This window comes from Labrus bergylta, chromosome 3, assembly GCF_963930695.1.
Source record: "Labrus bergylta chromosome 3, fLabBer1.1, whole genome shotgun sequence".
In the NCBI taxonomy this organism is placed as follows: domain Eukaryota; kingdom Metazoa; phylum Chordata; class Actinopteri; order Labriformes; family Labridae; genus Labrus; species Labrus bergylta.
Genome location: NC_089197.1, coordinates 30,588,939 through 30,604,476, shown reverse-complemented (window position 1 = coordinate 30,604,476; position 15,538 = coordinate 30,588,939). Strand labels below are relative to the sequence as shown.

Below are 15,538 nucleotides of genomic sequence, written 5' to 3'. Positions count from 1 at the left end.
TGAGATGAATAGACTGATACGTTTTTCTTATTTGACAAAACACTTTTTGATTTGGTTTAATTCTGTGGACATAATACGCAGTTAAAACATTGAAATCAAAATATATTGTATCCCAATTCTCAGCATATCGCAAAATGTTTATATACGCAATAATATCGAATTGACTCAAGTATCGTGATAATATTGTATCATGCGGCCTCTGGTGATTTCCACCCCTACATTTTTCATTCTTCAGAAAAGAGCCATGACAGTCATTAATACATCCACTCACAGAGAACCAATAAACCGACTCTTAATCAAACTGAAAACACTGAAACTTAAGGATCTGGTCGATTTGAAAAATATTCAAATAATCTACAGAGTAAAAAAATCTTCAGTAACCGAAAAGTAAAATCAAGATGTATATTTATATTCAAACCAATGACAAACTACACATACAATCAATGGAATTTTCTGGACTGAAGAAATGAAAACATGTGAACCATTAAGACAGTCCAAACACATTTTCACAAATAACATGAATCAGAAAAAGAACCTGAGGAATCAATGAGTATAATGGAGCAATGTCAGATGTAAGTCTATACTGTCTAATGACTGGTGTGTGTTATATGCTTTTTGTTGCTTAGCTGCGTAACTTCTCTTGGATTTTATTTTGAAAGCTTAGGCCTTGAAATAATTTATTAAAATTAAATAATAATGGGGAAGGACTAGATACGGTTGTTTTACTTTACCCTACACCCTTTTCAAACAGGGACTAGTTTAAAAACAAGACATTACAAACGAGAGTATGCTTATTGTTATTTGCTTTTTTTGTCTGTATATTTTTTTTTTTTTTTTTTTTTAAATGTTTGAAATCAATTATAAATGGAAATGGAAATATCTCATAAGTAACACAAGAAGGTTTCAGTGCTTTGATCAATTTCTTCTGTAGAATGATTTTATTAAAGTACAATGATCTTCCTTCATGAATATAATTCACATTAAAGATTATACAAGACAGACAATTATTGTCAGTATCTCTCTCCCTCCTCTCATTTCTTGATCAACTCACAGACCTCTGTGATCAAGTGTCTGATTGGTTAGTAGGCGGTGTTTTGTACAGGTGAACCTCTTAAGCCGAGTGTAACCTTCTCCAGAGCAGGTTAGGGCCGCTTCATAAGGTGCCATGGTGATCCAACCCGGAAAAAAGTGAGCCACCTTCTTTGTACTGAAAACAAGCCTGAGGTTCACATGCTAATGGCAAATCTTACTACAGACTGCTTGGTGGAAACACAATTTAAGAATTCATATGAGACATAACAGATATTTCCATATGCTTTTTGAATTTTTTAAATACGTTATGAACAGGTTACTAGTTTCTGAAATATTTGTAACTGACCTGATACCTTGATATTGAACATTTAAAAAGAATACCTGTAGAGGACTCTGCATTATTCTCTTCTTCTCTTAAGGGTCTTTGCTTCCCTGTTGGATCCTAAACCACTTACCTTAATGTTTTTGTCGGTGGGATAAATTATCAGCTAAACTTGAATTGACTTCAGTTAACACGTTATGGACAGTTAGGATTTTTTGTGCTTGTGTTGATGTTTGGCCCATGCACTCCTGCTTTGTCTTGTTCAATAAGGGGGGACAAAGTTTGAACCCTTTTGTAGCGGGGCCTCCTCTTGACCCCGTGGTTCACCCTGGTATGACTCAGGCCTGCGAGGGGCCTCTTCCTCCACGCATCACTCCCCAAACAGACCCAGTTGAGTGCACACTTCATTCAGAGGCCTCTAAATCTATTTGTTTGTTTGGGCTTTTAATTACTTGAAGCTGTACACAATGAGAGTGTGCGTGTGTTTGCATTTTATTCTCTTACAAATATCCTTCTTTGTAGTTGTGCGTGTCTGTGTGTGTGTGTGTCTCACTAGCTGTTTTTGTGGGCGAGCGTAAGTGTGTGTTTGGGGGGTTTGAGTCCGCGTGCATGCGTCTGTGTACAGTCTGGCTTCTCAGTGTGAAGGTAGAGTCATCTGCTGAGGCATATGGCAAACCACAACCCCCCCTCCCCCCCACTCCCCCAGACAGACGACTATAGAAGCACACTGACCAGAAAGCCATTCGAGACTTTCTTCTAAAATGTTCATACACCTACACTTGAATCGCCCTGCTTTCTTATAGTCTTCGATTTCAAGTGCATGTAAGCTGCATTATCCATGAACCCTTACAGAAAGCTGTAGGTCGATGCTTAACTTTCAGAACAGCTGTGTTGTCACAACATGCTCTGGCTTCAAGCCTATGCGCTCAGTGCACAGCGGCATTGGCGTTGTCAAAAAAGGTAGAATGGCTAACTAGCAGATGTCAGCTGTGGTGGGAGCGGTCCCCATGTCCCTCTCTGGCCTGGCCCCCAAACCCTTAATCTGTCCCCTCCCCCTTCACCACCCTGGGGAGTGAAGTGAATGAGCAGGGGGAAGAAGAGGAGAGGGGGGAAATTTGGGACTGAGTCAGGTGTTTGGTGACTAAGCCAACATTGAGGTAATGAGAGGCGGTTAAGGCCATCCCCGAAATGACCTCACCATTCATTTAAAATCAGTTGAAGTTGTAGTAAGAAAATATTCAAATAGATCAGCCATGGACATCTAGGCAATCATGCTCATTTTAAGTTAATGATCACAGAGTTTCTGGTATTTTAAGAATTTAGCTTTCCTTTCCCACTGCCATTGCATTTGCTTAGCTAATTAGTTTAGTTAATGTTAGTGAATGTAGCCTTCGGAAGACCGTCTAGACGAGCAGCTAGCTAGCTGTCCGAGAAAGCGTTGGACTCCCCATCCATAATTGAGCAGCTTGGGAAGTTGAGCAACTCACTGAAAGCCTCCTTACAGCAGCCCAGAGCAACAGTCCATCTGAAACATTAATTAGGCTTGTCCTGGCTCGGCCCTCCTCCATCATAATACCTCCTGCATCCCCATAAGTAAACACACACAAATACAAATTACACTGCTCCCACAAATACATCAAAATACACCTCACCTGCTGCTCACACTAAGTGGTTCCTCGTCCAATGCAAATATTTAGACTCAGGGCTTGGACTGGTTAGAAATATCTCTGATTGCTGTGGGGCTACGACACCCCCCATAAACACACCCACTGCCTTTCTGAGTTATGTTTTGAATTTGGGCAGATTTTGCTTGGACAGTGATGTGTATTCTCAAACAGCACTGAGCCATACAGTCTAAAGAACAGCTGTGCCAAATTATTGCCCTTTAGTAACTTCTAGTATTAAGAGGCTGCAGTTCAATTATGGGAAGAGACTTAAAGGTAAGATAAACTCTCACTGTGACCCCACATTTGGTGATTGTCAGCTGAGGATTTGCAATGATGGAATCTGAGCTAATTGAGGTGGCATGGAGTTTTGTTGGCAAGCTGAAGTGACTCTTTGTTTAAGCTCTGTATCAATTATTAAGAAGATTTCTCTTAAGATGTACAATTGAGGTGAGCGTTTCCCTGATCACCTCCTTGAACGTGGGAGCTGTGCAGCAGCGTGCTTTTCTTACTGTTGTCGTTTTGCCCCTACAATGAGCAACTCTGTGTGGAAACCTTGAGTTCCTCCCGCTCATAAACTTCTGAGTTTTTTTTGCAAGGAGCCTCGTCTTGTATTTAAATAAGCTCAGAAAGTTATGATGGCCTACACAGTGCTGTCACAGATAAAGTTTTAGCTGACCCTCTCACTGGCACGGACGCTATTGGCCATATCGTGCCATCAGTGTTTTGAATAATTTGTTGTATCCAAACTCTTACACTGCTTTAATTGCTGCATTAGCGTGACCTCAGATACCCTGAAAGTGCCGGTGGCCCTGACTAGTGGGATATGCATACTTTAAAAGTAGGACAAAAATGAAAAGGAAGAAGAAAGAGTGGGGAAAAGACATGAAGGCATGAAAACTGCATTAGGCGGTGGCAGCCAACACAGAGAGGAGGATGTGAATGATTCAGGAGGCAAAGGGATTAATAATGCAGAACTCCCTCTTTCCCTCCATCCCAGTGTCCCTCTCTCTCTCCCACCCTCTTTTCTATCCCTTTACCCTCTGTATCCACACTTTTTGTTTCTCCTTCATTCTTTCAATCTACTGTATTCACCCCTGATTCATCCTCTCTTTTGTCAGCTCACTGGCCGAGCCAGTAGGGGGAGCTCTCTTCATCAAGCCGTTGCTTATGTCTCCTACTTCCTATCTGTCCTCCCCTGCTGTGTGCAGGTTTGAGTGAACACCAACTTTGTTGTTGTTTTTCCAAAAAAAATAGTTTGAAAGAGTCAAATAATATCAGAGTGTGCTACTGACTGTTCTCATGTCAATTTTGTGAGTTGTATGTCCATTTTGCTGCCCCAGACATCACCTGTGTAACCTCCCACAGCCCTCTTTCCCCTCTACACCTCATCACCCTCACCTAAGCCAGGGGCACAAATGACCTGGCCACAGGAAATGATGACCTAAATTAATTGCAACACTGATGGCCCGTCAGGAGGCTTTTAATTACCTGCTCATGTTTCTCTCCCTCTCTCTCTCCCCCTCTCTCTCTCCCTCGCTCGGCCCGACAGGACAGAGCTCTAATGGGCAGCATAACCAGGCTATGTGACAATGCCATCGCCCTGGAATCATTCAAAGGCTCTGAGAGAGAGACCAACCCACTCTACAAAGATTACCATGGTAAGAACACACACACTCACTTATCTTTCTGTCTCTATTCCAACAAACACACACACACACACACACACACACACACACACACACACACACACACACACACACACACACACACACACACACACACACACACACACACACAGGCAGTGCATTAAGGCTGGGGCTGGGCTGTGGATGGAGGCAGGGCAGCCCCCTTGCAGGCCAGGCTGTCAGTGCGCGTTAGTGTGCTGCTGCTCAATCAGACGTGCTCCTCAGTAGACAGGCCGGGGGGGATTCAGCTGCCACGCTGTACCCCCTCTCCCTCGCAACCTCACCCGCCTCCATCCCTGCCTCCCCCCCCCCCCCCCCTCCAGCAGAGCCTCTCTCCTCTCTCCCTCTCGCCTCGCCCCCTCTCCATCCCAAGTCCCATACCCCTGAGGCTCTGGAGCAGAGCAGACCAACACAGGGGAATCGATATTCTCACCATCACTCTCTCTTCCTCTCTGCCTCCATCTCTCTATCCCTCGCTCAATGTCTCCATGGCCAGCATGCTCTGCTAATAAATGGAGGGCAAGGCTTTCAGTAGTGGAAGAGGACACCGGTAAGGGACGATCGTAGAGACAGAAACGAAGAAAGGAGGAGGGGGAGGAAGGGGGCTGCATAGTTTGTCCCTGCTCTTCCTCTTCCCCCCCCCCATCACTTTTCTGTTCCCATTCCCTCTTTCTCTTGTTTGCTTCTCTCTTTTCTATCACTCTATCACACTCTTCCCGCATAAAGGTCAGTTTAAGCGAGTGGTGTATTTTTAGCCATGCCTCTCGAACACTCCCACTCACTCTTGTGCTTTTCCTCTCATTTCCCCCCTGTTCGAGTCAGATAGTCCTGGTTGTGACAGATGACGGGGTAAGGAGTAAATACATTCAATGGCAGATTTTGGTTTCATCCAACACCATGTTTTATTTATATTACACATCCCATACGTGTCACATATTTCAGCAATGTAATACCAGGAAGTATGTTGGCCTAGTAAACATGAGTGTTGAATTGCATCTTTTTATATAGATATATATAGTTTTGTCTTTCAAAAGTGTTCTTTTTGAAATTTGCAATTAATATTATTTGAATTTCTCGTTCAAGAATATATTTGCCTTCTGTCGAACCAGACAGAGAAATTCTGGCCAGATTATGAAATACATTTATGTACATGATTGTTTTGATGTGTGTTCATGAGTGCAAACGCATCTGGTACAAGTGTGAGAGTGCGTGCGGCTGCGCGTGCGTGCGTGTTTGCGGCAGCAGTTCAGGGCTGCTCAAAGCATGCTGGGAAGCCTGTCACTGCAAATCAGGCGAGGGGAAATCACCCAAGTGCACAGAGGAGAGAACCCACCATCCCCCACTTTCTCTGTCTGTCTCCCTCTTCTCCAGTACTCCCTCCATCTCTTCTTTTCTCTCTCACACTCATTTATACCAGCCCACTTCTACCGTACTTTTCCAGTTTGATGAAAATGGAAGTTCGTGGCGACAGGAAATGAGAGAGTAACTACTGAATACTCTTACGCATCCTCGCTTCTCCTACAGGAATCCCTTTGCTCGTATGTTTGCTCATTCTCTTATGTGTCCTTTAATTGGCAAATTTCCTTTACAGTACGCACGTGCTCCAGCCTGTAGGGAGAGAGGGGAAAGTCGGAAGGCAGATACAGAAATGTTAATACATTCCTGCTCACATTTCTTTGGTACTTTCCATATACCTGTAAAACTAAGTTCAACCGCCATGTTTCTGGTTCGTCATCCAAGTTTAGGGTTACTTTATTGCTTGTTTCAAATATAGAAGTTTGAATGCCTGTAACTTTATTCCTTTCACTCACATTAGTTTGCAAAGTCTACTTCAAATGCATAAACAATCAACATGTGATCTCGCTTTAAAAGCAACATTTGTAGATTTTCATGTGAGAACATTGGCCTCCTTCATCACAGAGGGTTTCAAATGGACGATAACACAAATACGATTCTGACCCTGAAGACTTGATCATCTATCAGGCGTCCTATTGTAGAAAGTTTTTACACTCTATCAGAAGGACATTTGTCTTCACTGTTCAGCCCATTCATTTTTGATCTGCTCTCTCTTTTTTCCTCAGGCCTTCTTTATGTACGACAGATACCTCACCTGAACTGTCTGGCGAGTAAACTCCCCGACCATAAGGACCTGGCCTTTAAGCTCAAGAGAAAGCAGTTCACTATTGAGGTATGTTGTCTAGCTCACTCAGGATAAACAACACTTAGTGTTCAGTGGTTTAAGCCTTTTGTTTTATTATTAATGCTGTCTTTCACTTTGACTTCTTTGTTGAGTCTTGGTTGCCCCTCTTCTATTCCAGTAATGAGGTTAATCTGGTATCTTAAAACTGAACCTAGAGATGAATTAATATACATGGCAATTGTTTAATTAAAAACAATAATTCCTCTTCTTAGCAATGCTTATATTAAAAACTAATAGATAGATAGCTAGATAGTATTTCATGTTAGTCAAGCTCTGTCAGCCTGTGTTTCCTTTTCTACTTTTGTCTGTTATCGGGTGTTAAAATCAATGATGAAATCATTGATTATACACTGCTGTTGTCACACTTAGTCAAGTGCGATGTTAAGAGGCAACAGATGAAGAAAATTGCTGATGGTCCCCATCCATCCATAGCAGACAAAATGAGGCAACTACACTATCAAATACATTTAAGCCCTTCAGCTGTCATGGGGAACAAGCTTAGTACAGGTGATGCTGCCTTTGTTTGGTAGGTCGCTGTTTATTTAATCCTAAACTAGCACCTGTCATGACCTGTTGAGAAAAAGAAGCAGTACACAGCAGCAGCTTTACTCTATACATCTTAGCCTTAAAGTCAGTTTGGATGATGGTAGGGTCAGTGGCATATACTGTAAATATATTTAAACTTTGGACATATGCAGGCCCAGAAAATTCAAAATTGAATAATTTTGACATAATGCTTCATGTTTTTGCACAAATAGTAAATATTTTCACTCTTGCAAGTACACCTTTTTCAGAATTAATGCTGTGTTCATTATTTCCCATCCCAGTTTCTTCTGTCAACATTTACATGGCTCGTCTAATTACGGCTGAGCGATATGGCCTAAAAAATAAAATCACTAATCATTTCACACCAAACTCGATTTATGATTTTAATCGATTTTCTCCTTCTAAAAAACATATATAAATGACATAAAAATGATTGAAACAAATTTGCTTTTATTTTATTAATAAAATTTTCCAAATGTAAATTGAATTTCCCTTCGAGGATCAATAAAGTAACCTCAATTTCTCTTCAGGGGTTAAAGTGCAAACTGTAAACCTGCAGTATGCAGTTTCAGGGTACAGCAAAAGAACAGATGAGGCAGAGCAACTTTAGCAAAAAACTTGTGGCTGGGAAGCACATATCTTGAGCCAACCAGCCATTCTTCAGGAAGTAAACGAGGGGGGAGGATGTAAAGTACGGGAGCCCATGGGGAGCAGCGGAGTAAGTTAAAGAGAACGTCTCTGTTTTCCACAAACCCGATTAATCGATAAAATCGACTAATGGCCCTGCCCTACGTCTAATACTGATAAAATTACAGTGAACTGAACATACCACTGCTAAATCCAGTCACATTATCACCTGTTTTAATAGAATATCAAACAGAACAACCACCCCTGGCTTGAACACAGAGGACTTTCAAAAGCTCTACAATAGGATGTAGAAGTCTTCTAACTATTTGAAAGTCTCTATGCCTCTCGGATAGTGGCCACATCCCATTTAGCTTGCTGCTTATGTTTTCCTTAAATCAAAGTAGTCCTGTACACTTCTCATGAACTGTGTGAACAGCTCTACTCTTAAAACTGAATCAGCCAAGTGATGGCTTTGGAATGTATCTTTGTGCTGCACTCTGCCAGGGCTACAGCTTATTTTCTAGACCCAGAGAAGAAAGTGGTGAAGTCATGTAGGTCTGCAAAAGACCCCTCAGAAAGTCCAAATATGCACCATAATGTTTTGAGGGTCACTCAAAGTCTGGAGACTTATCCGGGCAGTAAAGCGCCATTGTACTTTTTCCTGACTAAATACAAGTTATAATCCAATGTATCACGTGTTGAAATTAAACTGGTTGTTTGTCTGCTCAGTTTCCCATTTTTGTGCATATCAGTAGCTAAAGATGCTTGGAAAGATGCATTGAAGTGTTCTTTATGACCTTGTTCTTTGCTCTCACTAACACTCAACATCAGCAACAAAGCACCTCCTATAACGAGGTAGTAGTCTAAACACTTTTAGTTAAACAGGAAACAACACATATCACAGATGATGGGCGCCAAGGCGTTAAATCTTTAGGTTTTCTTCAAAAGGCAATGTTTCAGATTCATTCTTTGTTTGAAATATAAAGTTCTGCCAACAACTAACAAATGACGACAACAGTATTTGGCAAATAACCAATCAAAGAACAGTGGGGCAACAGGCAATCAGTCCCACATGGCATGATATTTGTGCCATGTGCTTTCAGTGCCAAAGTCTTTGGGCATGCGTATTCTTGTTTCCCCTCATTCTGGGCACTTGACATTGCAAGTAATGTGCTATACCAACAAAGCAGCCCCTCAATCCAAGTGCAGTTTAAACACCATTGTGAAAGCATTCCTTCCCCCTTAACTCTATTTGTGCACAAATAACTAATACCAGCCTTAACCATAGATCAACTTGTGTCACTCTTTGATGCAAAAGCGTGTTAGTAAAGGTGCTAGGTGCCTCTAAAAGTGAGTGAGCCTGGGACTCATTCTCTGAGACACATTATACTTACGTTAGATGGTGGAGGAAATGCTTTCTCCTACGAAGGGTAATTAAGAGTTCATTTCTTTTTGCATCACAGTTTAATTGTATTATCATCAACTTAACTATTTCAAGGTTGAATTGTGTGTATGAAGTACAAACAGCACAGGACTCAAATGAGCCTTTTCCATTGCTTCCTTCATGTTGATGTGTGATTTCTCTTCCTCGCTCTCTTTCGCTCTCTTTCGCTCTCTCTCGCTCTCTTTCCTGTCACAGACAAATCCATTTTGCATGTGTCACATCATGACTCTCACTCAGAGCAATCAATCTGTCACTGAACTACCACTCTAGAGACAAATTAAGGGGCCCTCCTCTTAGCTCAGGCTCATGATTGGTCCTCATTACATTATCATTACCTTATCACACCCTCTGGTCCCTGGCTCTTAGTGAGACCTATTGTTTCAGGCAGGAGGTGAGGGGGAGGAGAGGAATGCCCCCATTCCCTCAAACCCCTCTCCCTGCATCCTACGGTCACCCCTTTCTTATTTTCTGCCAGCCTACACCCTCCTTCTAACCCCTTTCTCCTGTCTTTATTCACCCACTCCACCTCCTTCTTCTGACCCCCTGAGTGGGCTACTCTAGTATAGATTTATTAGGTCCATAAAAGTCAAGGTGGTTATCCTCAGTGGTCTTTTAATTAGGCCTCTGTATTGGTCAGGCCGGGGGGCCGAGGCCTACAGCATCTCTGTAGCTCTGTGAAGCCTGGTTACCGTGTCATATATCCCAGCAGTACATTGTAAAGACCAAGCTTTGTCTGCTTTCCTTATTTAAGGAGCTTTATTCATGTGTTTTTTGTTGTTGTATGGCAACGACACCCTTGCTTTGCCTTCATACACATACCATTAAAGTAAAGATAGCGTCAAAATGGCTCGAGTGCTCAGATAAGAGAGTGCATAATGTGAAACATCAATCACAGTTCTTTGTCATGACACATTTGTATGCGTCAGGGAATTTCCCAGAGAACATTGTATCATATCACCAGTCATGCATCAAATCAATCAAAACACGGATTAGTCATGTGATACTGAGTTACGTTCCTATTTTGTGTTCTCTGGCACTTTGATTGGCTGTTATTAATTTGCACAACACCTTAGATGTCATAAGTGTGTGAGTACAGGTAGGCTCTGTATCCATCGTCATATTTATATATACCTGAATATTTGCATGACTACCGTTGTGCTCTTACTACATGGCTCATTGCATACTGTGTTTGACCTGTTGGCCGACTGCCTCGGTGGGCCGCTGATTGACACATGAGATGGTGATTGAATTCTAAGAGCTGTGTCTGAAGTGTGACAGCTCACACCATCCCTGCTAATCACCTCATTTACTCAAGCTACAGGACTCCTCTGCCCGAGGCCACATAATGCAGCATTCTCTTACTGAGTAATAGTGCTCGGTATCATGGTAGTAATAGAACATTTGCTGTCATGCTCTTATTTAAACTTTTGACTCCTTTTCCGTATATAAGATACAGCGTATCTTGCCACGCACTGCGTGTCATCTATCTGGATTAATTTGTGTTGTGGCGGTGGTGAGTGACAGGTGATTGACAGCGCTAACTCCTCACCAGTTGGGTCAAGCTGCTACACGTCATCCCAACCATCACGCTGGTGATATTTCTTAACTGTTGTTTGACTCACGCTAGCGTCGCCGAGCACCTCAGGAACGCGGAAGAGCATTTGTTTGTCAGCACGCAGAGTTCAGTTGTTTATGATAATTAGATTTTTCTTAATTGGAGATTGTAGTACATTAATTCTCAACCCCTCCCTCAGCACCATCATCAAGGTTCTGTTGGTTCCGTGATAAGGTTGCCACGGTAACAGTTGACATCTCGGAGAGTTCAAGCTACGGTTGATGAGCAGTTATTAGCCATTACGCCTGAAGCCAGAATTAACCCATGGCCCTGTCTGAGCAGGTAGGGGAGTGTTAGGTGTTTAGACAAGATTAACACATACTCATAGACGCACACACAAACATTGTGCACTCCCACGCGAGGACACATTGACATTCATGCAGCAGCACAAGAGCGTTCTTAACCAGAAACTCATGCATACACATATGTTACATGCTGCGTGTGTGACTATTTCTCTCTCACTTTAGCGACCCAGGCTTCTGTCACCAGTTTCAAAAATGCAAGATGCTTTGAGGTTGAAGCTCTGAAGAATGCAGATGGTATTCAATTACATTCTGCTTACCTTTGTTTGACCCTTTAAACTGACACGCAATGTGCCTGTGGGGGTACAGGGGTGCCAGAGGCAGGTCAGCGGGTCGAATACAGTATAAGACGGGGATTTGTGTCAAATTAGTCTCCTCTTAGAGAGGTTGTTTGGAGGTGTCTGTTGCACTGATGAGCCCTGTCACCAGGATGGCTTTGTAGTCTGTACTCAGATGTTGGCTGTAAGGGAAACTCTAGTTTGAGAACTTGGAAGTTTTATGTTAATGTTTTTTTTTTTCATGTCATTTCAAACTCCACATTGGAGAAAGTAAGAAATGTCTGATTCCAGAGAAAAGCAGGATGACAAATGTTTGAACTCCTCAGGCCAACGTCATTGTTACTAATTAGCCTAATGCAAAAATAGTTAACATCGGAGTTATTGCAGTTCATAGTGGGGTTGTGCTCAAAAAATCAACATGGCAATATATCGTCATGTTCTCTTTGCAAATACATCTATCGATGCAGATGTTACAGAATGGATATGGCTGCAAAGCTGTGATGACAATTTTTAAAGACAATTGCCCTTTGATGCAGTTCACTATAACACCATAGCTCTGGGATTAAAATATTTTAATGTATTTCTAGGATCTCTGAGGATCTGAGTCACAGTTTTAAGTTGTAGGATCATTATGCCTCTTCTGGTATTCTCAACAATAAAGAACAGCTGTTGTAATGAATTCTAGGACATGGTCATTATCTAAAGTCAATGTATGTCACGATATATTTCGTATAGTGGCCTCTGTATCGTGAGACGCATCGTATCGATGGGTGGTGGGAAATACCCAGCCCTAATTCATAGTTTGTGATTCATAGTTCAGGTCGCAGCTTCATCCAAGTCAGAACTATAAACTGAAAATATGTGTTACTTCTGAAGACTTCTAAGCCAAAGGAGGATTTAGTGTAGGGCTTAAACCAATCCAAAACCATACAACTCTTTATTTACTATCACAAAGGACAGACAATCAATAAAAGAAACCTTCAATAAGTGGTACATTTCTGACACTGCTGCTTGATCATTTACTGATAAATACTTATGAAAAAGTTTGTAATTCATCATCTTTCTATCATTCATTTATGAACTGAATCATTGCAGACCAGTTCAAAGAGACTTTATCACTCGTCTCATTTATCTTGAAGGTGTCAGATTTGCTGAGTTGTCTGAAAAATGAAGTTTAACTTGGTTAAACTTTTGTTGAAACTCAACATTCATCATCCAGCAAGATTAGTTTAGGTAAGGACAGTTTTATTTTTGTAACTGTAATGAGATAATTATTTCTGTGGTATTGCAAGCAATGTACAAACAGACTCCATCACTGGATTGCCAGCTACCTTATGGAGTTTTGGAGTGTGATGTACCTTTAAAGTAAGAATATTCAGGACTTCCTGGATCATATTTCATCATCCCCCTGTTACCTGGCACAGCCCGGCCCACCCTGACAAAACCAACTCTGTAGTCATATATTTAAATTTGTCCAATGAACAGCCATCCCAAATTGCCTGAACTTGGAATCAACCTGCTGAGTGAAGGGGAAGGAAAGAGGGGGCTAAAAAGTGGTTGAAGACGGTAATGGTACTGAAGAGATGACGTCAAAAAGAGGAAAAGAAGCCGAACTGAAAGAGTCCGAGGGAGGTGTGTGGAGTAGGTTAATGTTTCTTGGCATGTCCTCAAAACGTCTTTAAGACATCGCCAGTGTTTGCCCCCTGTTGAAGCCTGTGGGTGCCGAGGGAAGGGTGTTAATGGACCTATGTGAGGAACAGAGCGAGGCCTTGGAGAGGAGGGGGGAGGCATGAGCGGAGAGGAGCAGTTAAGTGATTCTCAGGTCAGGTCTAATTAAAATGAGGGCTTTTCCTCAGAGGCACCAAACCGTCTTATTGAGAGGGAAATAAAAAGGGAGGGAAAGAAAGAATTGAAGAAAGCAGAATGGGTTAGACAGAGAACTAGTCCTCGGGGCTTGTTTGTGTATTTGTTTATGTGTTTTTGTATTACATGCCTGCTCGTATATCTGCTTCCCCATGTCTCAAATAATGCTTTGTACTAAAGATCAGAGAACGGCCAATGTTGAAAAGAACTCACATGGAGAGAGAACTGAACTGGGTCATTTAATATTTACTTCCACTAGCGGATCACAGTGACTATGCACAGAATGAGAGTAAACTAAATACAAAAAATAGACTTATTGAACCTATTAGTAACTTAAATACAATTCTAAGGTTCCTCATACAACTGCCTGTGATTCCTACATCTGCCCTGGGAATCACAATCAGATGGGAATGGACCTTTGCAATAATATTCCAATTGAATAATTTATACTTCCTCCCTCGGTGCACACCAGCCTCTGTCGCATTTTGGAATGAGGTGTGCTTATGGTTTGTGCGTGTATGAAAAAGAGAGCGAAAGAGAGCCCGGTGCAGGCCAGCCGGTGGCACGCGATCGGACCCTTCAGCAGAACAATATTCACAACATACATCAGATTTGCATCAATTATTTAACTGGGATTTTATCTATTCTGCAAATGTGCATGAGTGTTTGAAAAGGCCCAGCTTGTAAGGTCTCTGTGCTTAGTATTGGGTATATGGAGGGGGGGGGGGGGGGGGGGGGGTGCGCAAATGTGTTTTTTTGTAGTGGGGGTTGGGTTGTTGTTTCTTTTGGTACCTGCATGATGGGACACAAGTGATTCTGGTTTGTATGGACTTCTCAAATACTGATCTTTGTTAGATCGAATCATTCAGAAAATCAAACCCAACCATATTCAATATGTGATACAGAAACTACTTAGTTGAGTTTTTGCCCTCTTCAGTGGATTTGGGATCCGACCTGAAGACTAGACATGGAGGATGAGCTTGTCCTGACAAGGTCAGGTTCAGGAAACATTAAGGACACTGGCTAAAATAATTTCCCATGAGTTTTGTTTTCGTCAAATGCCTTAGGAAAAAAGTATATTCACTGAAGTCGGGTCAAAGCTCAGCAAGAGAATATTTGGGACTTTGCCAAATGTGCTGCCCTCTATACCATATCAACACGATGCCGAAACGTTTCCTCCAAACGGGCAGCATTAAAGGCAAACAAAACAGGGCATATGTGCTCCTCCTGCCACACTGAGTAAGAGTGTGGTCCGCCTGAACTCGCCCTGGAAGTGAAGCTGTTTCATCAGTGAGCAGTGAACCCTTAACATGGTCCATGCACCACTCAGCCCCCATCAGACAAGACGGGCCACATTGGACTCAGACCTGATTAAAGTAGCCCTATTTGTCTTCAGCTCCCATTAGAGTGAGAGAAGAGGCTGTAACTTGGATTCCACCCTACATCCATGGGGTCTTGTGGTACTATAGGGTATGTGTAAGTGTGTTCAGAGAGGGTTCACCATTAGCATAATGGTAGTGACTGGGGAACCATAGGCCCCCTGGTGCTTATAAACTGGGTCTTCACTGTATCCTTGTCTTCTGCCTTGTGTTATAGTTAACTACAAGACTTTAGAAAGTAGTGCCTAATTTTGCCTTAGGTCCTTGCACTTTTGTACAAGTCTCAACTATTTCTATTTCAAACTGTGTATACTGTAGTAACTCAAAATGTGAAATTCGCCATTGTCTCTCGATTCTTCGTTAAGTAAATCTAATACTTGGACTTGGTTTTTAATAGAAACAATAAGAAAATGGAACACATCGATAACAGAAATATTCTTGATTACTGTATTTTCCTACTGTGAGAAGTAAATGGTTAAGAGACCATCTCCATTTAATATTTGATATTATCCAAAGCAGGTCGTCAGCGCAAAGAAAGATCTTTTTTGTAGTGTTATTCTCAATGGCTGTCATCGGGA

General features: G+C 42.0%; 1 protein-coding gene across 1 annotated transcript in view; it reads left to right on the top strand.

Moving 5' to 3' along the window:
- The window catches only part of elp4 (elongator acetyltransferase complex subunit 4), a 59,918-nt gene that overhangs the window by 20,280 nt on the left and 24,100 nt on the right, over positions 1 to 15,538 (top strand). The window contains exons 8-9 of the mRNA XM_020632993.3: positions 4,571 to 4,679; positions 6,788 to 6,894. Of these exons, the coding sequence (XP_020488649.1) occupies positions 4,571 to 4,679; positions 6,788 to 6,894 (216 nt within the window). The remainder of the gene's footprint in view (positions 1 to 4,570; positions 4,680 to 6,787; positions 6,895 to 15,538) is intronic.